This window comes from Cariama cristata, unplaced genomic scaffold (assembly GCF_000690535.1).
Source record: "Cariama cristata isolate BGI_N322 unplaced genomic scaffold, ASM69053v1 scaffold26190, whole genome shotgun sequence".
NCBI classification, from domain to species: Eukaryota; Metazoa; Chordata; class Aves; order Cariamiformes; family Cariamidae; genus Cariama; species Cariama cristata.
In genome coordinates this window covers 3,059-25,589 of record NW_009593375.1, presented here as the reverse complement: position 1 = coordinate 25,589, position 22,531 = coordinate 3,059, and the positions used below count along the sequence as shown (strand labels likewise).

At 59.9% G+C, this 22,531-nt stretch overlaps 3 protein-coding genes across 3 annotated transcripts in view; all 3 read right to left on the bottom strand.

Moving 5' to 3' along the window:
• Window positions 1-3,334, bottom strand: part of PDZD3 (PDZ domain containing 3) — a 3,620-nt gene extending 286 nt beyond the window's left edge. Inside the window, 9 exon segments of the mRNA XM_009710207.1 lie at window positions 206-376; window positions 555-751; window positions 940-1,356; window positions 1,441-1,513; window positions 1,515-1,628; window positions 1,785-1,996; window positions 2,214-2,291; window positions 2,294-2,416; window positions 3,319-3,334. Of these exon segments, the coding sequence (XP_009708509.1) occupies window positions 206-376; window positions 555-751; window positions 940-1,356; window positions 1,441-1,513; window positions 1,515-1,628; window positions 1,785-1,996; window positions 2,214-2,291; window positions 2,294-2,416; window positions 3,319-3,334 (1,401 nt within the window).
• Window positions 3,335-4,141: 807 nt separating this feature from the next.
• NLRX1 (NLR family member X1) lies at window positions 4,142-9,501 on the bottom strand. Its single transcript, XM_009710196.1, has 8 exons — window positions 9,381-9,501; window positions 9,101-9,161; window positions 8,580-8,677; window positions 7,752-8,368; window positions 5,871-7,285; window positions 4,975-5,061; window positions 4,613-4,864; window positions 4,142-4,460 (listed from the first exon to the last, which is right to left on the bottom strand). The coding sequence occupies exons 1-8, from the start codon at window positions 9,499-9,501 to the stop codon at window positions 4,142-4,144; spliced, it is 2,970 nt and encodes a 989-aa protein (XP_009708498.1).
• Window positions 9,502-17,117: 7,616 nt separating this feature from the next.
• The window catches only part of ABCG4 (ATP-binding cassette, sub-family G (WHITE), member 4), a 7,376-nt gene continuing 1,962 nt past the window's right edge, over window positions 17,118-22,531 (bottom strand). The window contains exons 2-14 of the mRNA XM_009710172.1: window positions 21,645-21,762; window positions 21,429-21,561; window positions 21,143-21,193; window positions 20,812-20,957; window positions 20,357-20,480; window positions 19,983-20,097; window positions 19,539-19,678; window positions 19,126-19,224; window positions 18,758-18,926; window positions 18,087-18,187; window positions 17,733-17,891; window positions 17,455-17,573; window positions 17,118-17,343 (exon numbers count right to left, since the gene is read on the bottom strand). Of these exons, the coding sequence (XP_009708474.1) occupies window positions 17,118-17,343; window positions 17,455-17,573; window positions 17,733-17,891; window positions 18,087-18,187; window positions 18,758-18,926; window positions 19,126-19,224; window positions 19,539-19,678; window positions 19,983-20,097; window positions 20,357-20,480; window positions 20,812-20,957; window positions 21,143-21,193; window positions 21,429-21,561; window positions 21,645-21,762 (1,700 nt within the window). The remainder of the gene's footprint in view (window positions 17,344-17,454; window positions 17,574-17,732; window positions 17,892-18,086; window positions 18,188-18,757; window positions 18,927-19,125; window positions 19,225-19,538; window positions 19,679-19,982; window positions 20,098-20,356; window positions 20,481-20,811; window positions 20,958-21,142; window positions 21,194-21,428; window positions 21,562-21,644; window positions 21,763-22,531) is intronic.

The window sequence follows — 22,531 nt, the reverse complement described above, 5'->3', positions numbered from 1 at the left end:
CCCGTGCACTCCACCACACTCCCCCCTTGCCCCACGGCCAGGTTGGAGGGGGCTTTCTGCCTGGCCCCAGGGGACCATGCAGCCCGCTCCTGCCAGCATCACAGGTGCCAGGGAAGTAGGACAAGCAGGGCAGTAGGGTGCCAGCACTCAGAGCAGTGTCAGGCTGTGAGCAGCATTGCTGTGAGGACCTGGCGAGAGGGGTTACCTGTGCGATTCCTATACTGTTGGCAGCAGCCACCAGCCAGGAGCCAGGTCCCTTTGGTTCCACCTCAACATGACAGAGTCCAGGGGAGCCACTGGGAGAGGGCAGGGAGGGCGTGCGGGAGCCCAAGGCAGGGTCACTGTCCTCAAAGGACAGCAGAGGGGACAGCCCAATCTGGAAGAGCAGAAGAAGGATAGCCATACAGCACCTGGTGCTCCACGGCAAGCCAGGTCCCCTGAGGAGGGCCTCACTGTGCAGGCCTGGGGGCAAGACACCCAGCCCATCATGCAGCCTCGCAGCACCCCAGTGCCCCCCAGCCAGTGCAGGACCACGCTGGGTCCCCAAAACCTACCGACTGGTAGAATTCATCGCCAGCAGGGTCAATGACCAGCAGTGTCACCTCGTCATCACGGGCACGGATCCTGAGTACCGTCTGCTGGTGGTCCAGCCCCTCGATGCTCTCACCATTCACAGCCAGGAGACGGTCCCCCTCCTTCATCCCTGCCTGCTCGGCTGGCAGCCCTGCATCCACGTCCCACAGAAACTGGCCTGCCAAAGCAGGACAGAGAGAGGGTGGGGAGATGCTCACAGAGGTGTTCAGCCAGAGGGGAACTGGCACTGCTGACCCCCATGTGCAGGTGGGGACAGGGTTCCGCTGTGGGCACAGGGCTTGCAGCTATTCCCAACCCTCAGACATGCCTTGCTCCGGTACAGACTGTCCCCCTCAGCCCCCTCACCTGTGGCCCCTGAGCTGCAGTCATCCTCCTTGAGCAGAAACCCATAGCCAGCTGGACCCTTCACCATGTGCAGCTCCCGGACCTTGAAGGGGAGCCAGGAGGTGTCTGCCAAGGCGGCTGTGACACACAGACCCCGCAGGCGGTAAAACTCCTCCACGGCACTGGATGCCACCAGCAGCGTCACCTTGCTGCCGCTCTGCTTAATCTGGACAGGAAACACAGGGTGCTCAGCGACACTGCCAACCCCAGCTCCCCACTCACCCGTACTGGGAGCACCCACCTTCCTGGTGAGCTGCGCGTGTGAATAGCTCTTCACGCTGGCCCCGTTCAGCTCCAGGAGCCAGGAGCCTGGTGGCACCCCTGCTCTCTCCGCTGGCCCACCCTGCCTCACAGAGAGCTGGAAGGTGCCCTTCACGCCTGCAGGGAGAAGAGGTAGTCTGGGGCAAGCACGGCACTGTGCTGGGGAGGTTTGCTGTGATGGCATCCCGCTGCCTGCTTTACCTTCTGGACCTGACACGCTGAAGCCAAACCCACTTTTGTCCCGTGTGATGTGGCAGAGGAGCGGGAGGAGGGCGGGCCGGCAGCATCTGGGACAGGTCCCTGCCCAGAGCTTTGGCTGCTTCGTAGGAGTCACCGTCCAGCACTGCCAGTAGGACCTGGTTCCCACTGGCCTTGATCTTCTGCACCACCTGGAAGGACCCAGACTGTGAACCCTGGGCAGTGCACCCCTCCAACTACAGCCTGTGGGATCAGGGTCCCAGCAGGCAGGAGAGTCCTGGACCCTCTGTGCCCCTGGCCGGGGAGGACCCGAGCGTTCCCACAGACCCGGGGTGCTCCCAGCTTACCCTGCGGTGGTCCATGTCGTCCACAAAATGGCCATTGACTTGGAGGAGCCGGTCCCCATCCTGCAGCCCCCTGCGCTGGGCCAGCCCCCCCAGCTTGACCTGCTGGATGACATGGCCCCGGCAGCCCAGCTCCTCGTGGAGGCAGAAGCCGAAGGTCTCCGTGCTGCTCTTGCTCAGGAGGTAGAAGCGGGGCTCCCCCGTGCCCTCGCCATCTGTGTGAGGGCACAGCCTGTGAGCGGGGCCCTGCAGGGATGGATCCTAACACGAGTTCTCTACCCCAAACTGGGCTGGGGTCTCCCCATCCCTGCTGCCTTATGTGTTCACCCTCCCACAGCTCCCTGGTGTGAGAGAGCTGCAGACCCCAGCAATGCCCAGCTGCCAGAACCCCGTGCTGACACAGGGACACCCTGGAGAGATAAGGGTATTTACCCATGTCCTCAGTCAGCGACAAGGCAGGGTTGTCGATCCCATCTTTGGGGTTAAATTCAAATTTTCTGAAATGATAAAGGGCAGGAGAGGCCACATCAGCGCAGCAGCACAGCCTTTCCCCCGCCTTCCCCAGCCCTGCTGTGGGGAGCCCCGTTCCTCCCAGAAAGGGCCAGCTGGGGCCACAGCTCTTGTGCCTCCTTTCCCTTGGGAACAGCCAGGAAGGGATCTTTTGGACTGTCCCCCACATCTCTCCTGAGCGAACGACTCAGAGAAGACCTTCCTGGGGCAGGGAGCTGGGATTGGCAGCCATGACCCACACCACCTCAGCTGAGGATGTGCCCCAGCACAGCCCGGTTGTGGGGCCATGAGCCCAGGAAGGCCCTGGCCAAGGGGAGCTCAGCACTTACATGATGGACTTCTTGTCACCCTCGAGCCCTGCAGAAGGAGAGGAGAGGTCAGTGCAGGAGGCAGCATGCTGGGACCACACCCCAGGCTCTTGAGCACTCAGGGCTTGTTTATTTGCAGGATGAGCATGCCAGGTGAAGTGGGTTCGCGGCATCCACGCAGCCCCCCCAGCCCCTCTGCCCCCCAGCTACAGCCTATTCCCCGGGCACAGCTCAGCCCTTGGCCCCATCACCACTGCCCTCTTTCATTTCAAAGCAGCAGGACGCCTGCTGCTTGGGTCCAGCCAGCACCCGCTGCCCAGCGCAGCAGGGTCCTGCAGCACCAGGGGAAAGAAGGGCCAGGCAGCGGTATGCAGATGGAGGTTAGTCCTGGGGGTTTACAGAGCTTTTGAGTGAGGGATGAGAAGGGTGACCAGGGCCCCACAGAGCTAGCTGGAACCAGGAGATGGAGACAGAGGCCTTCCCCTATGCACCTCCCCATAAAACCCCTCCCCACCGCTTCCAGCACAAGGACTCCCAAACCCAAGGAGAGGGGACTCCTGCCAAGCACCCCTACAACATCCATCTGCATTTTCCTGGATGCCTCTCGCTCCTTTCCATGGCCTGCCTGGGCTCTGACATTGCCTTGCTCCGTGCAGAAGCATGGTCTGCAGACGTGTGTGTGGGAAGGGTCCCCACAGTCCCACTGCCCTGGCACATACCTTTTGTTTGCTTCATGGCTGCAGGCAATGCTAGAGGGAGCAAGGTACAGGGTGAAGTGGCAGGGGAGCCAGTGTCCCCGCCTCTTCCAAGACGCCCCAGGTTTAATGGTTAAACAGCCTCGAGGTCTCCTCTGTCCTCCCAGCCCCAGGGCACTGCCAGCCCTCACCCAGCAGAGGTGGGAACAGGGCCCAGCACCCTGAGACCCCCAGCTAGGGAACAGATCCTGCTGTCCCAGCTTCCAGTTGCCCCCAAGGGCAGCTCACAGTGGGGAAGACCAGCTGATTCGGCAGGGGCTGGAGAAGAAGTGCGCTGCCCCATCCTAGCCCCGTGAGATGGGGAAGGGCCAGAGCCCTCCAGCTGCTGGAGGGACAGCTGCACCAGCAGCTCCACATTCCTCCTCCAGGAAGGGCCCGGAGACAAGATCGAGTCTTGGCACTAGCATGCTTCAGTGGAAACAAAGTGGTGCACTTTAATGCTACCAAGGGTTTCACAAGCAAGCCTGAGTCCCGCCCGTCTGCCACTGCTGTGGCTTGTGACTGGGCCAGCAGTGGCCAGGGTGCAGGGGCTGGGTATCTACAAGCCCAGAAGAACGAGTCCCATTTGCTCCTGGCCTGGTCTCTGTAGAGTTCTCCCACACGTCAGCCTTGCCTGCAGATGAGGGCTGAGCCCCACGTACCCAGCACCTTTGATAGCCTTGGTAGCACCCGACCACTAGGCATCTCCACGCGGATAAGGGCACAGGGGATGCCCTGCTGGGGCACACTCCAGCGTTTCCTCCCCAGCAGCACTGCTCCCTCCCTGGCCGGGTGGCTGGACAGCAGGTTAGAGTGCTCCATGCTGCAGTTTCCCCAGCATCTTCTTGACCTCACTCTCAACTCGTAGGAACTTGGCTTTCCTCCAGGGGTTGGCAGTCTGTCTCCGACTGCTCTCCAGGTCCTGCAGGATGAGGGCAAGGTGCTGCCGAACCCGCTCGCGGTCCCAGAAAGGCAGGTTCCTCTGCACCACGTTCAGGATATGGGACCAATAGTCAGAGACATCGGTGCCTGCTGTAAGGAAGACCAGTGCCCTGACTCCGTCCCGGTCCATGCGCAGGCTGTGAAGTGCCCGCTTGCCATCTTCACTGATGTCATTGAAGTACAGACTGTGGGTTGAGACAAAAGGAGTGGGAGACACTGTGAGGGCTGGGGGACAGCATGCAGAGACAGACAGGGGCTCCCTCCTCACTGTCACAGGGAGGGACACTGGGTCAGAGGCATTGCCTGCAAGAGGGAAGATAGGGCAGAGTGAACTCACTGCACTTTGTCCAGCGTTGCGTGCTTTTTGGCCACCTCCACCACATGCAGGGCAGCTGTGTCCGTCAGGGAGTTGTAGCCCAGGTTGAGCTCCTGGAGGTGCTGGTTCTCGGCCAGGTGCTGAGCAATGACCTCGGCGCCCCGGTCTCCCAGCGCAGTGTGCAGCAGGGACAAATGGGTCAGCGAGCGGTTGCCTGCCAGCGCCTCGGCCAGGTATTGTGCCCCCTGCTCACCTACAGGGTTATTTGCCAGCCTGTGGACACAGGAGCTCAGGGCAATGCTGAGGGTGGGCAGGGGGCCCAGGGCCAGGGCACATGGTGGGCAGCAGAGACAGTTTCACGCAAGGACAAAGGCAGTACTCACCGCAGGTTGCTCACCACGCACTTGTCATGCAGAAGCAGGTCGCGGATTTCCTTGCAGGCATCAGGGCCCAGGCTGTTGAGCTGCAGACTGATGCAGAGCGAGAGACGGGGGTGGTAGGACCAAAATGGCTGTAACCTGCGGGGCTGGCAGCCCTGCTCCCTCCCCTTTTCCCCCGCCCCCCCCCATCACCACCCTGCCTGGGCTCCCCAGACAAAGCCACGCAAGGCTTCCTCTCCAAAAGGGAGCACGCCGAAACCGCACCAGGGTTTGGGTAGCATCAGCCAGCAAAGCCAGTGCCAGCAGAAGCAAGGGAGGTGTTGGGGGTGCAGGGTCCGCAGTGGGTGGGTGAAGGTCTGAGGAGGGATCAGGACCCCACCAAGACCTCCCGAGCATCTGGAGGAAGGCAGTGCTGCACAGCCCCGCCGCGCAGCTGGATCCATCTCTGCTGAGAACGGCTCGCCGCCCCCCGGGCGAGAGGAAGACTGCATTGCACAGCCGGGCTGGAGCGGAACTCCTGCCCGGAGTCAGCCGCAGCAGGGCTAGGCTACGCGGGGATGCCGGCTGGCTCCGGGGGCCAAGGCAATGGGAAGGACCTGGGTCTGCCAGGGGAGCTGGCAGCCCAGCCTGCGGCACCAGATGTAGAGAGCTGCCCAAAGACTCCTGCGGGAGGGTGTGTTGGGACTGCAAATCCCAGCATGCAGTGCCCTAGCAAGGCTGCTCAAAGAGTGTTGCATGTTGGAAGCTGTAGTCCCCCAGGTCTGCACTGAGGATAAACAAAGGCACGCATGCCCTTCCATACCGTTGCCTGCTCGGGCTCCTAGCGTATCCCCGGACGGGCAGAGGTGAGGACGAGCCCACTTTTTGAGCACTGCCCAAGGGCAGAAGATGGTACTTACTGGAGAGCTTTGCATCGCAGTAAGACAGGGAAGAGGATCCTCAAGCTGCTTGTGTCAAGGTTGCAGGAGGTCAGGTTCAGCTCCTCCACCTCATGGCACGTGGTGCCCATGACAGATGCCAGGACAGAGCATTTAAGAGGGGTCATCTTGACAGATGAGAGGTTGACAGTCCGGAGGGAGCGGATGGCCTCAGCTGTGAAACGCTCATTCTGGAACTCATGCAGGAAGAAGAGGTAGTCCATCAGCTCAGAGGGGGGCAGGCCCTTGCGGCTGTTCCTGATGACCGTCTTCTTCATGGCCTTGGCGATCTCAAAGGCTGCCAGGTTCTTGATGGAGCAGCCCAGCTGCTCAAGGATGGCACGGTTACGGCGGGACAGTATCCCACCCATGAAGATGGGGAAGAGCTCAAAGACCTCATCGTCAGGGGCCTCATCAGGGTGGCGCATGGGGCCCTCCACACCCAGGATGCTGGAATTGATCTGGTCCAAGACATCATCATTGTAGTAGTCCTCTTCTTTGAAGAGCTCCTCTGCCATGGTGTGGGCAATAGCATCCTGGTCCTTACCGCTCAGCCGGGAGAAGTAGCGAGGGAAGATTTTGAGCAGGTTGAAGAGCACTGGCAGGAAGCGCAAGGGCAGCACCTTGGAGATGATACTCAGAACGACAGCGACATCTTCGCTCACCTTCCCAATGACATCTGACAGCTCCTTACCCACTCTCTGTGCCAGGGTCTTCTTCTCACCCAGCACCACATACAGGGCTGCCAGGTACTCCTGCATAGCAGGGACGGTGAAGACAAAGGTGTGCTCTTTGCCTGCCTGCACACACGGACTGAGGAAGAAGCGGAAGACATCGCTGCGGAAGACCTCCAGGAGGTTGAGCTCACTTTCAGTCTTCATCTCCACCTCAAAGCACTGCTGCAGGTCATCCTCTGAGAAGCAGGTCTTGCGGGACATCACCCCTTTGTAGGCCAGTTTGCCCACCGTCTTGGCCACGTACTTCATCATGGAAATGTTGGTGGGGTCAGTGCTGTCCAGCACCTCCCCGCTGAAGTTGAGCCTCAGGAAGCTGGTGTAGATGCCAGTCAGAGTCTGGCTGGGAGGCACCGTCCTGGTGAAGTAGAGGAAGTGCAGCGTGGTGCACACCAACCAGCAGTAAGAGGGCAAGAAGCACGCAGCGGCTATTTGGTTGTGGCGCTCCAAGTTCCTTGACAACATCTCCACCAAGTTTTCCCGCTCGCCTGAACTGCTACCCATACTGTTCTCTCCACTGCAGCCAGGCTGGCTGAGACGCATCTGGAAGTACAGCTTCTGCAGGTTGGTGTCGGAGAAGCCACAGATCTCAGCGTAGCGGCCCACATATTTGCCAGGGATCCGGCGCACCGCTGATGGGCGCATGGTGACAATGATGCTGGCCTGGAAGCAGAGGGCTGGGTGAGTTTGGAGGTGCTCCCTCTGCGGCTTTGATCTAAGCTCAGCAGGGTCCCAAGTGTGTAACCCACATATAGGTGCACAAGGATCACACCACCCAGGGGTTGGCGTTCAAGAAGCCGCTGCCCAAAGGGTGTTAGTTCAAATCTGACCCAGGCAGAAGGGACAGAAGAGCTTTCCCCATCCCCTGCTAGTCAGATACCAAGTCTGGAAGACCACAGCCCCACAGACTGCCGCCTCATCCTTACCAGGCCTTCCCAAAGATCCCACAAAGACAAACCACTAAGTGACATGAGGCCACTTTGGTGAGTCCCTCCAGGAATGGAGGCTGCCTGTTTGCCCACAGCCAAGCTGGACTACAAGCAATTAGCACAATGGCCACGCCTGCAACGCCCCAGGGCTCACCCCCAGCCTTTCATCCAGCATGAAGGAGCTGGAGGGAGACACTGACCTCTGGCAGGAGGTATTTTCGCAGCAGATTGACCACAATGGCAGAGGGAGGCACAGGCTCACTGGGGTCACAGCACAGCTCCGTGCCAGCCAGCCGGAAGTCCAAATTGAGGCGCTCCAGGCCATTGAGGATGAAAAGCACCTTAAGGTTGGAAGTGCCCAGCATCGGTACCACGTCCCGGAGGTGTTGGTATTTCTTGGTTATGAGGCGCCGCAGGGAGATGGGGGCATGACTATGAGACAAGTCCTCACAGGAAAAGGGGATGACCAGCTCAAAGTGGGGTAGGCGACCATGGCACCAGTCCACTACCATCTTCTTGATGAGGGTGCTCTTCCCTGTGCCCACGGTGCCATACAACACCACGTTCTTCACCTGCCGCCCACAGGCATCCACATCAAAAAGGTTCTGGAGGCTGATAACCCGGCTGCAGGGCTGCTGGAGCTGATTCTGGATGGTTAGGTCAGGCAAGGGCTTCAAGATCTCCTCCAAGGAGCTCTCCCGGATCACTGGGTCCACGTGGACTGCATCTAGCGAGAAGGAAGGGCCAAACTGCCTCTCTTCATTGGGTTGGTGGCTGAACCATGCAGACAGGCTCTTCTGGTGTTTCTTGATGGCATCTGGGAAGAGGAAAGTGCTTGACAAGTCAAGGGCTTCTCACTGGCAGGGGATTGGGGAAGTTGCCTGCCCCAAGGTACTGCAGTGAGGTGCCTGCAGAGAGGAAGACAAAATCCAGTTCTTGCTAGCCCTCACACTGCCCAGGACAGCAGCTGCCCCCAAACCCACTGTGCACGACCCTCCACTCTCTTCAGCACAGTGCTGCAAGCTTACCAGAAGAGGCCACGTTCCTCAGCTGGGACAGGCCATGGCGAGAGGAGCTGGGCTGGACAGAGTGCTCCTGGGACCCTCTCTGGTAGTGAACACAGCCCCTGCAAGAGGAAGGAGAGTGTCACAAGGACGGCAGGGGCCAGCAGCTCCAAGCCCTGCCTGGGGCAGGGTGGGCAGATGACAAGTGAGTGTTGTGTGAAGTGCTGAGCAGAGCCAGCTCACCCCTTCCTTCCCCTGCACCAAGGGAGAGTGCAAGGCCAGGGCAAGGGCATGGCTGGGAACTGAAGGCAGGTCAGCAAGCCATGTGCTGTGTATCCCCAGCAAACCCATGGTGGGGCAAAGAAGTTGGGCTGAATTCAGAGCAGGCTAGGAGTTGAGTCTGGGTTATTTTCTAGGTGGAAGCAAAGCAGCATCTCTGCTCGCAGAGCTCTGATGGTCCCAAGGCAGCCAGCTAAACCACCCGGGTCCTGTGGCGAACGGCCACAGGGCAGAATGGGCCAAGCCCCAGCTGTGCGGCACCATACCTGGGGAGGGAGATGCTGCTTGCACGAAGGATCTTCCTGAGGGAGTAGCTGTCTGCAGCACCTGGCAGGGAAGAAGAATGCACACGGTCAGGGATGGCCTTCTCCAGCCCAGCAGAGTGAACACCACTGCGCTCACTGACTTCATGTCTCGCTTGGGTGACCCACGGACTGTACAGGCTCCACTGTGCAGCAGGGGAGGGACATTCACGAGGGGCAGGGCTTCCCCGGGGGGCAGGATAGATTCAGGGTCACAGTCCCACAGACCCAGAGTCCAGCTCACCTGGCACTGAAGCAGCACACAGATACACACTTCGGGTCCCCCTGCTCCCTGGCAGGGATCGACACAGCTGTGTCCAGCTGCCCCAGGGCAGGCAGCTCTGGCATTGCATGGCTCGTGACATCCTTTGCCTGAAAGAGAGGGGACAGCCCATGGGGCAGGCTGGGTGCCTGGACCTGCCATTTCCCTGTCCCAGCCCAGCTTTGCAGTCTGAGGCTGTACGTACCCCCACCCCAGCCCAGGGATGCCTGGATCAGGAACGACCTGCTCCCACAGCTGACCCCACAAACCCACCGGCCATGAGGAGCAGCAGTGGGCTGGCCCTGCCAAGTGGTGGTGTCCCCCAGCAGCCAGCCCTTGCCATATTCTTAGCACCTGCTGAGCCCCATTGCCAGGCCTGCCAGGCCAAGGCAGCTGCAGCACGCAGGGATGCTGAGCATAGCCTCCTCCCGTTTAAAGCAGCTGGGGAGGCTGCAGCCAGCAGAAGCTGGGGCACAGGCTGGCAAGGGGCTGTGGGGGCTCAGCTGGTCCCTTGGGGCTGCACCTGAGTCCAGCCCAGCACAGGGTGATTTTTTCCCAGGCAAAGCACCCATGTCCAGACGTGGATGAGGTGCTCAGCAGCTCCGCAGTGCTTGAGCAGCTGTCCTGCATGGGCCCAGCTCCGCAGGGCAGAGCAGGACGGGGTCGGCAGCTCTGCTCTGCAGCGACAGGACACAGCAGGGCCCCGCCCCACCCTACCCGCCCCGCAGTCCGGCAGAACTGGCTGTGCCGGCACTGACTCAGTTTCCCACCCCAGCTCAGCAGGGTGATCCTTCAGGAGCACAGGTTACGCTCACAGCCCCGACCATCCTGAGAAACTGAGGCGCTGGGTGGGGAGGGTGTAAGTGAACCCCAGTAGATAGGAAGGGACAGCATGCAAACCTCTCTGTATTTGGCCTCCCCAGGAGAGGACGAGTAGGGGGACAGCTTGCTCACACCTCCCACAGCCCAGGCTTTTTGCAGTCCCTCGTCATGTTCTCCAGAGGCAGAAACTGAGGCACAGGGGCAGTGGAGCTGACCTTGAACCTGGGTGTCCTGGCCTCAAAGCCTTTGCAGCAAGTGAACCCCAATGCATCCCACGCCCGGCTCCTGGCCGCTTTCCTGGCACTCGGCCGCCGAGGGCACTCTGCCGAGCGGAGGGCCCCGTGCCGCCCGCCTGCTGCGGACCCACTTTGAGGGACCCCTGGAGCACGCCTGGCCCACACACCTTCGCTCACTGGTGACCGCTGCCTCCCGTCTCCCTGCTTCCGGTGGCCAAGGCCTGGCGGTGAGGGGACCCGGAGCCCAGGTAAATGGCGAGGACGGTGCAGAGCAAGGCAAGAGCGACGGCCGCGCCGAAAGCGCCGAAAGCGGCAGGGGTACTTCCAGCAGGACTCCCTGCCAGGGAGGCTGAGCCTACGGCTCCCTGCGCTCGTGCTGCCAGGCGCTGAGGCCATGGAGGAGAGCCCGCTGCCGCTCAGCTGCCTCCTTCCATCCCTGCCCAGGCTGCTCTCCGGAGGCGGCTGTTTTGCAGTTGTAACTTCCTGCAACGCCGTCCTGTCCCATCCCGCCCCGCGCACCGCGGCCGCCAGCTCCGCCGAGCAGAGCGGGGAGAGCAGCCATGGCCCCGCTTCAGAGCGGCTGGCAGGCACAACGGCGAGGAAAAACACCTGTACCCCCAAACACAGGGACACACGCAGTATGGGGACGGTCCTGGGGTCTTACCAGTAGTGCTGCAAGGAGGGGGGGTGTGGTGTTCTCCAGACACATCTGGTGGTTCTGCATCCCCAGCTGGTGTCCAGCTGTGCAACGGGAGCCCGCAAGGACAAGTCCTGCTTCGGCGTGAAATCCCCCCATGCTCAGCTGCTGCCGCCTCACACAGAGCACACGGCAGGGAGCGAGACAACAGCAGCCCCCCAGGTAAAAAAGCCCAGAGGAAGATGTGCTGGCAGGGCAGCCCAGCATCGCCTGGTTTTGCCTGGCTGTGTGACACACGTACATGGAGATGTACACACACAGAGACATATACACCTACCTTCTTGCTGCTTGCAGATGTGCTCTGGCAACTAAGTAAGGTGGTGCCGAGACCAAAGCCAGCGGTGTCTGCAGGGCTGCATGCACCCTGTTTGGTCCCCGGGTGCTGTCCCGGGAAGCGCTTGCCCACCCCAGCCAGCCACAAGCAGTGCTGAGCCAGGGGTGCTGGGCTCAAGGGTTCACACCTGGGTAACCCCAGAGGCCACGCTTGCACCCCAAAGGCCTGCACATAGCCCACACGGACACACACGTCCCTGCACGCCTTTGCATACACTCTGTGCCCAACCCCAGCAAAGAGTGCAGCCACCTGCCTGCGTGCTGTCCCCTCCAGCACCCACCTCCGCACCCCGACGCAGGATGCCCCTGGGTGTACCCGCGCACACAGTCTCCCCACACATGCATGCCCTCTGGCCGCTCAGGGAGGGGAGGCATCCAGGCAGTACACTATAAATATAAGTTTTATTGATGTGTGAAATCCAACAAGTACAGCTGGCATCTCAGAACGACTGAAATAAGCCACAACATCTCTGCCTGCTCAATAGCTCCTGGGGTCCTCTGGACACTGATGAGTACCAGCAGCAAGCTGGGATCCGGGCACCCTGTCCCTGCGGGGCACTTACCTGTGTGTGCGGCACAGCCCGGAGAGCCAGCAGGGCCCTGCCAGCAGCCCCGTGCTCCCCCCAGAGCCCAGGGGCTCACCTCTGCCCTGCCTAGTTCCTGCCAGGCTGCAGCTGTGGGCAGCAGTGCCCTGGCCCCACTTTGCAGCCTCTTCTCAGCAAGGCAGAAGGACTGGGGCAAATGCCACCCACACACGGGTACCACAGCAGAGCTACAGCCGTGCGAGCAGACTCCCTCGGCCTTTGAGCTGTTATCTGCATCTTATTTTGGCAAGCAGTCCCAGGAAAAAAGCAGCTCACCCCTGGTCATGTGGAAGCATGGGTTTCAACAGCTGCACCTCTCTGCATCGTCCGCCCCCGCCCTGTATCGCGCATGCCCCCCACTGTACAACCTCCTCTGCACATGTGGACACAGCGAAGGCTGGAAAACCACGGGGTCCAGCGTGGCGGGGATGCACGCAGAGATCCCATGCAGCCGTAGGCTGTGGCCTGTGGCACCCGGAGCTCCCATGGCAGAGGGACAGGACAAATAGTGTCCACGCACAGTGAGAGGGAAACACTGTTTTATTGCCTGATTTGAGAGAGGGGTGAAACCCTGGGAGAAGCCCCGTCTGCTCCCTGTTCTAGCCCAGTCTCCCATCCAGCAGACTCTAGCACCAGCCAGGTGATGATGCATTTGCTCTTCTTGTGCGCGTGACAAAGGTGGCCTGGACATGCGTGTGGTGAGAGGCCATATCCCTGCTTGCCTGCCTGCATTCACAGCACGCATGAGGGAGAGGCAGTACCTGATACAACCGTGCCTGTGGGTTAAAGGAGCCAGGCTAAGGGACTGAAGCAGTTTTAGATGGGTTGAGGTTCAACCGGTGCTTCCAGTGAGCCAGAGGCATGGCCTGAACCACAGCTTCAACCATTCAAAGTGCATCGCAAGGGAAGGCAGGGGGCAAGAGGGGAGAGGAGGTGTGGGGGAAAAAGCCTGCTCTCCTCCATCACACTCCTCATGATTATCCAGACGCGTTCCCTGGTGGGATTCCTGCAGCCAGAAGCACCCACGGCCCCGCCCTTCTGCTCTGATAAAGTGCATCCTCTCTGCTGCATGCCAGCCCAGCACACGGGTGCTCCCCAGCCACTCAGGACAAGGCAAGACCCAGCCTGGGCACCCCTGGCCCCACACCACAAAACAACCAGTGTTACTGCCAAGGGGTCCCGTTGCAGCCCGGCTCAGTGCCTATCTTGCCCTGAAGAGACTGTCCTGGAGAGATGCCCGCTAGCCAGTGGGCTGGAGCAGCTGAGCCTTGCTCCACTGAGGGGCCCCTGGAGCAGGGCAGCTGCAGCCCATCCCTCTGCCATGCCAGGGCAGAGACAACCCCTCTTGCCTGGCTCCTGCAGGGCAGGGGGCCATCTGGGAAGAGGAGGGGCGATAAATCCCGAGTGCTTAGCCCAGCCACACCAGCCTGCAGGGCTCAGTGTAAATGTGCTTGATCCTGTTGCATTTTTCTGTGCCTTCCATCGTCTCTGAGACTATCCTTGCTGAGACGGAAGGGGCAACAGATGGCCCTGTTTTGGCACCTCAGCTCAGTTCATTCCTTGGGCACCATTTACCCCTTCAGCACTACCAAGGGTGCCTTTGCCTGGGGCAGGGTCTGCCAGACCCAGGCCCTCTGTGCCATGGGGTGCCCAGATCGCTCGCTCATTGCAGCCCCTTCATACCAACACATTCACTTGCCAGCTCCGCTGGAGTGCCGGTGCCCTTCTCTGGGGCGCCTCAGGGCTCCCTCTGCCCTGGCCCTGGGGACAAGGGGCAGCTGCCCCATAACCCTCAGTCCCCAGCACCCTTGCCCAGCTCGGCGACACAGCCATCCTCCATCTCCAGGGCTTTCCCTGGCCCTCTGCCCCACAGTGGCTGTGTACCTGGTCAGCTGGGACTCTGCAACCTGTGCACTCACCAGCGCAGGAGGCCTGGGCTGTGCTGAACTGTCCTGGAGATCCTGGGGGTGCTGCCAACGGCCCCATCCCGGGCAGGCTGGTCTGAGCAGCCACCTGTAGAGCCACTTGCCCGCATAGTGTCCCTCCAGCCACACTGAGCTCGGGCAGCCTGTCCCATGCGGTTTCTCTGCAAGCAGCAGAGGCTGGCCAGCAAAGGCTTCTGTTGCAGCATCCTTGTGTGTGGGGGACACGGGCAGTGGCAGTCATGGGTGCCTGCTGGCAGGGACCTCTGCCAGGCTGGTCTGAGCAGCCACCTGTAGAGCCACTTGCCCGCATAGTGTCCCTCCAGCCACACTGAGCTCGGGCAGCCTGTCCCATGCGGTTTCTCTGCAAGCAGCAGAGGCTGGCCAGCAAAGGCTTCTGTTGCAGCATCCTTGTGTGTGGGGGACACGGGCAGTGGCAGTCATGGGTGCCTGCTGGCAGGGACCTCTGCTCCACACGTGGGTCATCGCTAGTCTGTCTCATCTTGGTCCTTCCCGGAGTGGCAGTGGCACTGGCTGCCATGGCACAGGGGTGTCCCAGGAGGCACCGTGTGCTGGGTGCAGACAGCAGCAGGACACAGCGCTGGGGACAGAGGTGCCTCCAGTTTGCAGGAAGCAGGACCCACCACGAGAGTCCCCACTGCCAGGGAGTGCGCAGGAGGCAGGAGCTGTGCAAAACTGCACCATTGGCACCTCCTGACAACCTAGTATCCATCCAGGGTAAAATCCTCAGCCCAGTAGCGCACACTGTGCTGGGCAAAGCTTAACTAGCCACAGCCCAAGAGTAGGACAGAAGTGGGGCATCAGTCCCATCAGCCCCATGGACAGTGAGATGGAGAAGGGTGACAGCCCGCAGCTCCACCACCCCCCTGGCTCCCATCCATCCAGCTCGTGACAGAGCAGACATGGGGACCATTCCCCACTTGACTGTGCCTCTGCGGCTGCATTTGGCAGCATTGAGCCCAGGAGACTGCAGCCCCCATAGGCCGGCATGGCTCCACTGCACAGCACGGCACAGGGCTTGCAGTGAAGGAAGATCCAGGAGTGGAGGGGAATTTTGTGAGGGACAGTGGTAAATCAGACAAGAGCCCCTGGGGAAATCCTCAGTGCTCAGCGTGGAAAGGGCATCATGGCATGTCCTGCTTACAGACCTTCTGTCCAGGAGAGCCCCATGGCTACAAGCTCCTCACAGTGAATCTGTCCAGGCAGGGGAAATACGACCTTGCTGAGTGCCCAGCATCAGCACTGCCACACATCTGCCGCCCACCTGCAGGCCAGCCAGACCCTGCTGTGCAGAGAAGTCCCAACACAAGCCAGTAAAAGCAAAGAACAGTCTCGAGGATTTTGCTGAAATCTGGCATTTGCCCTGCAATCCCCTGCTGCTCAGACACTGCCAGCAGCAGCATCTCACAGTCTGCACTTGAACCAGTGCCCAGCATGCCAGGATGGGGCAGAAGTGCCTTCCTCATGTCCATGCTCACTAAAAAGCAGTGGGTTCCCATGTGCGTGGGTGACCAATGCAGCCCTGCGACACCAGTGCCAGCACAATCAGAGACAGGCCTGTGCTATGCAGATAAGCAGTGTGCTGTGCTCCCGGCACAGCAGTATGTGCAGATGCCCCAACAGCTCTGGTCTCGGCACCGTTCCTTTGGAGAGCCAGTGAGATGCCAAAATGCCTTCCCTCTGCAAGAGGTGTGGAGAGGCAGGTGGCTTTGGAGGAGTCACCAGATACACTTGCCAAAAGGGACCTTTTCCTGATACCAGTCACAAAGTGCAAAGCCCTTCCCAGCGTCAAGGTCACCCAATGCAAACAAATCGCTCTGAGATCTCACCTGCCTTCCAGTTCTGGCACTGCTGGGACCCCCTTCTGCGCAGTGTTACCCTGGGAAGTTTGCACTGTGACAAGGCCAGCCGTCCCTGGGGCTGGCACGTCCCCTCCTTGCATAGCCGATGCTGAGCAAGGCTCGTCCTCCTTGTTCTGCTGAGACAGCCACAGTTGTGCTGGGGAAAGAGCGGTGAGGAGCGAGATGGTGCAAGGGAAGGGCTCAGGACCAGCTCTTCTCCTGCAGTAGAGGCTCCAGTGGTGGCATGGCTGAGCCCAGCCCTGCTTTTCAGCTCCCTGGCACTGGCAGGCTGTGGGAACCTAAATCCTCCCCACTCCATGCAGCACTTGAAGGGATCAGTCACTTCTCTCCATGTTGGTTGACTTTATCCTCTTGGCTCAGACCCCCAAAACAACAGGGACTGAACATGAGAATCCCTAAGGTCTGAGAACATTGTCCCATTCCCACAGATCCTGCCACATCCCCGGGTTTGAAGATCCCATCTGTGAGGATGGCATCTGAGCAGAAGTCTGAGACAGAGCCTCAAGCCCTTCTCTGCCTGCTGGCTCCTTCTACCCTCCATGCAGACTAGGAAGCAGTGGGGTTTATAAAAAAAAAGAAAGAAAAGAAAAAAGAAAGAAAAAGAAAAAAAAGAGGGAGGATTTGTGCTGAAAGAAAAAGGGGATGCAGCCATTTCTGTGGCTACAGTGACAGGAAACACTAAAGCCTTGTGTAACTTGGCCTGTTGCATCTTTGGGCTCTTCTTAGCGCTGACACACATGCTGCTGGCCGGGGCGAGCAACAGGGCTGTGTGCTGCACTACGGATCCATGCTCTGCAGGTGTCTCCTCCCGGCTTCAGCCCCAGGCTCAGGCAGCCCCAGGGCACCGCTCCCCTCCTGCCCGGAGCAGCCAACTCCTCTTGGCCTTGCTTTGGGGACCGAGCCACCTCTGCAAGGACTGACCCCAGTGTCCCGATGTGTTTGGCAGAGAAGGGCAGTGCCAGGCAGGGCGACAAGAAGGGACCCAAGCTCCATGGTGTTTGGTGGTCCTGGGGGAGAGGGTGGCACATGCCAGGGCTGTACAAAACTTGCAATGAAGAGTGTGTGGAAAGGTTAAAACAGTTCCGAGATGTCTCAAAACCCTTCTCGACTGAGCCAGGCCTGGCTGGCACCTACCAACGCCTCTGCCACGGTCCATGACCTGCTAGGAGCACTGTGTCCATCTGCAGAACGTCTCTCACAGCAGGCCAGGCCTGGGAACGGCACCAGGGCCCCATGGCCCCTTTATCTCTCTGATTTGACTTTGTACCTGAGGACCAGGTAAGCCAGGAGCCGCAGGATGATGAAGAAGATGCCGAGGATGAGGAAGTCCAGGTATAGCTTGGCCTCCTCCACATCCAGCTCCTGCAGGATCTTGATGGGTTTTTGGAAAGGGCAGAAGTCCTCGAGGCACTCCAGGTCCTCACGCTCCATGGCATAGATGGTGAGAATGACACCCTCAAAGCCATACCTAGGGCAGAGCACACCACGAGAGTCACCGCATGCCCCAGGCAGCCCCATTCTCTCCCCAGTCAACGGGAGCCCTGGGCAGAGAGCTTCTGGGCAGAGCATGGGTTCCCACCTGACATAGGAGACATAGGAGCTCCACTGCAGGTAGGTGGGGATGGTCTTGAAGCTGACGAAGAAGCCCGAGAAGAGCAGGACGGGGATGGCAGTGACGGGTCCCACAAAGGTGGCCACCTGGGGAGCAGAGGCCACCGGGTGTCATGTCCCTGTCCACAAGTGCACCGCCTGTGGCACTCACACACCTGCCTGTGGGCAACATTTCCCTCCACCCCTCCTTGTCGTGGGACCCCCTGCAACTCTCCTCCTGTCTCCACTCTCTTGGCCCCATCTGACCTGTAGGGAAGTGGAAGCAGCTCCGATGAGAAGCCCGAGGGACTGGGCCACCAGGGCTGTGGCGGTGGCCAGGGCAGAGAAGAGGAGGAAGCGCGTGGCTTCGGGTGGCTGGCCTGTCATCCAGTACACGATGCTGCAGTACGCGATGGGGCAGATCACCTGGAGAGGGGCAGCAAAGAGACCACTCTGCTGGACCCATGGCCAACCTCACCCCACAGACCTTCCAGGGGGGGATGGAGGGCTGCAGGGACCCCCCAAAGGCCAGTCTGAGGTATTGGGGTAGCCGGGCAATTGGCTGTGCCAAGGAAGGCACATCAGCACTGGGGCTACGCTTTAGTGCAGCCGAAAGCTCACCTGGAAGGGCACATCCGCCATGGTCTTTGCCAGATAATAGGCTTTCAGGCTGTACCAGTAGTTCAAGTGCTCTCGCAGGAATACAGACATCTCCTGGGGGACTGCATGGAAACAAGGAGTTAGTGGCCAGCTGTGCCCTGGCTTGGGTTGCTCCAGCCCCAACTCCCACCTGCCCTGGTGCAGACAGATGTGCTACTGCCCCGGCACAGAGCACCAGGCAGCCTCCTGCCTGCACCATGAGTGGATGTTCAAATCTTCACCAGGGAAAAAATGTCAGTGACTGATGTGGGAACTTTCTGCATGGAAAAGTCAGCTTGGCTGGGGGTTTTTAGGCAAACTTTCTGAGGAAGTGAAAGAGAGGTGAAGCAACTGAAAATGCAGCTTTACAGACATTTTCTCAGCAAAAGAAATAATTCCAGCATTCTGCTTTGAGCCAGCAAGTACATTCTAGCCAAATATTAAATAAAGGGCAGAACTGCAATATAACCAAACAGAAGTTTTCCCCCTCTTCTTTGAATTTTTTTCCTCTCCTCCCTTATTTCCCCCCTTTTGTCCAATTCATCTGGCCCACCATACACCATCCAGCAGACACACTCCCACACAGCTGGAGCACCCCCCTCCACCCCAAGGGCTGGGAGCAGTGAATCGGTGTAGGGGAAAGATCTCCTTACAGGTGAGGATGGTGGGCATCAGTGCGGCAAACATGAGGAAGAGCATGGAGAAGAAGAGAAAGCCAGTGTTGTTGAAGACTTTGCCCGCGTCGTTGCCAATGTGCAGGTAGAGCAGCCCTATCAGGACCCCGATGCAGATGTGGGACATGAACCGCAGGTGGGTCAGCACCTGCAGGCAGAGGGTACAGGGGCTCAGCAAGGCAGGGCCACATCCCATGAGCATCCCAGGGGAGCAGAGGACAGCCTGCCTGCTCCTCAAGGGTGAGTTCCACTCCAGCCCCCATTCAACTCCTGTCTCTGCCTGTCCCCAGTGACCAACAAGCCCCATCCCCTCAGCCCTGGCTCAGCCTGCCCTGCCCTGCCCTCACCGTGTCCCTTAGGATGCAGATAAAGGTTCTCTTGAAGAGGATGCAGAACTGAGTTGAAGTGCTGGTGGCAAACGTGTGGCTCTCGATGTGGTCCACATCCTGCAAGTCCACAGGCAAGTCAGGCACATGGGTCAAGTTCACAGCATAGGTTTCCTACTAGGATGGCACCCAAACGCTCCCAGCGTGCCCCTTGTGAGCACCCCCAGCACTGCCAGCTGCAAGCACAGAGCCGTTGCTCAAGGCAAGCAGAGGTTGGCTGAACAGCTCCACGTTCCCCACCATGTCCAAGGAGCTCTAGGCATCACAGGATATCCGTGCACTGTGGGGCAGTGGGGACGGAGGGGTCCCTGGGTGGGCAACCTGTTACCTCCCACTCCCCATCACCACAGGAGGCTCCTCTCATCCCCACTCACCGTCACACAGTGTGCCGGACATGACGGATCTGTCTTGTCGGGGCTGCTTTTCTTCTCGGCCATGGTGCACATGCCATTCTGGACGGCGCGGAACAGGACAGGGTTGAGGTCCCCGTACTCTCCTGAGGCCACCTCGATAACTGTGGAGGAGGACAGGACCCCCGAGAAGTGCTGAGCCACCCCTTGCCATCACTTTGTTGGTCTGACCAGACCATGACCCCGTAGGGCAGGGCAGTGGGAGCCTAGCACAACCCCACCCTGCGATGCTGCACTACATGGCAGCATTGCCCAGCCAGTACTTAACGGGAAGGGCATGGGCAGCCCTGCTCCCTGGGCAACCCAGGGCAACGCTGGGCAGCCCCTAGGGCTTGGGCACTGGGTTTGGACCCAGTAGACCCACCCTCTACTCCCCACCACAACCCCAGCTGGGATAGGGGCACTCACTGAAGTCAGCAGGGTTGTGGTATGTGGGGCAGTGGAGGCCAAGACCCTTCAGGTAGGGGATGAGGTTGGTCACGATGCCTTTGAAGATGCACTGGCCCTGGCTCAGGATGTAAAGCTGCAAGAAAAAGCCAGGATACGGCAGGTGCAGAGCAGCCAGGGACACTGTCATCTGCTCCTACCCACCTCCCTGTCCTAGGGTGACACAAGACACCCTTGCCAGACCCCAGCCATCAGGGCTGTGTGCCACACAAGACCCAGGTCAAGTGCTTCCAGCCCACCCCTCCCATGGCCTCTTTCCTGGGTCTTGGGGCCAGAGGGCCCCCCCCCCCCCAAAAAAAAAAAAAAAGTATCCTGTGTCCTAGCCCAGCCCAAACCTTGTCGAACATCTCAAAGAGCTTGGCGCTGGGCTGGTGGATAGTGCAGATGATGGTGCGCCCACCCTGAGCCAGGGATCGCATCAGGGAAACCACCTGGAAGCAGGAGGCACTGTCCAGACCGCTGTGGACATGCAGGATGGGGTGGAGGAGAAAGAGACAGCAGAAAGAGAAGGAAAGAGTTGTGAGGTGGAGAAGTACATCCTAAAGATGCCCCTGCTTGCCTCCCCTCGTGGCCACCCTCATCTCAGATCAATGGAGAACAGCATGCCTTTGCAGCCTAAGCTCTGCCATGCCGCAGCCCTCTTGGAGCCCTGGTGGGCACAGTCACATCCCACCCTCAGCTCTCGCAGCCCTGCTGCGCCCCGGAGGCTGCTGGCCACCCCAGCGTCCCCCAGCAGGGGAAGCCCAGCTGGGCAGTCAGTGCTGGGGAGCCCCGGCCCCTGCGGTCTCACCTTGTGGGCTCATCGAAGAACATGACTGGAGGGTTGTTCACCAGCTCCAGGGCGATGGCAAGGCGCTTGCGCTGGCCCCCTGACAGCGAGATGGTGCGGGTGTAGGAGCACTCCAGCAGCCCCAGGGCCGTCAGGATCTCATTCACCTGTGAGACAGCCTCATTCACCATGGGCTCTCATGGACACTCACCCTATCCCTGCCACCTCCCTTCAGACCTCCATTGCCAGGAGCCCCTCAGCATCCCCTGGTCTCCTCAGAGACCTGCCTTCCCTACTGCCCCTGTCTTGGGGAGAGATGAGGGGGCCTGGGCCCACCTTCCTCTGCACTTACCAGCTCCTTCTTCACCTCCTGCTTCTCACTCAGCTTCAGGTTAGCAGAGACCTGCAGGGAGAGGATGGGCAGGGAGACACAACTGTCAGATGTAGGGAGCAGAATCGGCTGCACTGTGGCCCCATCCCTGCCTGGCCAAGGGCTGGCAGCAGTGGCTCAGGATAAAGGGAACAAGAACGGCAGGATTTTCTTCCCGTGTTCCAGAGCCCTTGGAAGGGCCTGATGTCAGCCTCCACAGCATGCCCGAAGAGAGCCCAGCAGGCTGCCTGGCTCCCGCATTGCTCACCATCATAGCCTCCAGCACGGTGAGGTGTGGCAGCAGCATGTCATCCTGCATGATGTAGCAGGACATCTTGCGGAAGGTACGCAGGTCTCGTGGCCGGCCGTTCACCAGGATCTGGCCCTTCATGCCAGTCTCCCTGCAGGAAAGAGGTGTGGGGGAATGTAGCACAGGATCCCCAGCCCTGCACCCCTAGACCCACTAGCTTCCCCCCAGCCTTACCTGTAGCCAGCCAGGATGTTCATAAGTGTGGACTTCCCAGCACCGGAGGGCCCCATGATCCCAATGAGCTCCCGCTGGCAGAACTTCCCTGACAGGCATTTGAGGAGAGTCTTGTACCCTGGAGGGAGAGAGCAGCATGGGCTCAGCTTTCCAGAGCAGTAACGCTACAGGGACTGAGATCCCAGCACCAGGGGGACCTCAGGACCTCCACGCATCGTGCCAGGGGCTGAATGTGCCTGGAGACTGTTTCCATCAGCCTCCCCAGGGCTATAGCCACAGCAGCTGTCATTTCTAGCATGATCCCTGACCCTGGTCCTTGGCTGACCCCACTGGTTTCCAGCACTGAAGAGGCACATGCCCTGGGTCACAGCAGAGAAGAGGGAAATCCCTGGGTCAGGGCACGTAGCTGCTGAGGAAGATTACCAGGCAGTGATATTGGTCCTGGGCATGTTGTCAGATTGCAGTCCCTAGGGCCAGTGGAGAGGGGCAGCAAGAAGCAGGGTAGCATGGGGCAGGCAGAGTCCCCAAGCCCGCTGGATGCCCGGCTGTTGCCTTCATTGGCATTCAGGCTGTGACACCCGGCAGCAACCACTGCTAATCAGACCTGGAATTATCTCTGTTTTAAATGCAACTGATTAGCATTTTCTGGCAGAAGGAACATGATGTGTCGGGAGTAGGGAACAGGCACAGCCTCAGGCTATCAGGAGCTGCCCCCAAAACACAGCCCTGGCAGGAGAGCAACGGTATACGGGGTCCTAGGACCATGCTGAACCACGGACCAAGTCTGAGCATCTGCCTGGAAATATGCCCACCCTGTGCCCCGTGGTGGCAGCAGCTGGGTGAAGGCAACACATCCATCCCCTGCCCACCAGCTGGGGCAAGCCTCA

Excerpts from the sequence above, each read along its gene's own strand:
- NLRX1 (XM_009710196.1), bottom strand. The coding sequence starts at position 9,501 with ATGTCACGAGCCATGCAATGCCAGAGCTGCCTGCCCTGGGGCAGCTGG. Across the intron at positions 9,162-9,380 it reads GTGTGCTGCTTCAGTGCCAG|GTGCTGCAGACAGCTACTCC; the intron begins GTGAGCTGGACT and ends CTTCCCTGCCAG. Across the intron at positions 5,062-5,870 it reads CTGCGATGCAAAGCTCTCCA|TCTGCAGCTCAACAGCCTGG; the intron begins GTAAGTACCATC and ends GCTCTGCATCAG.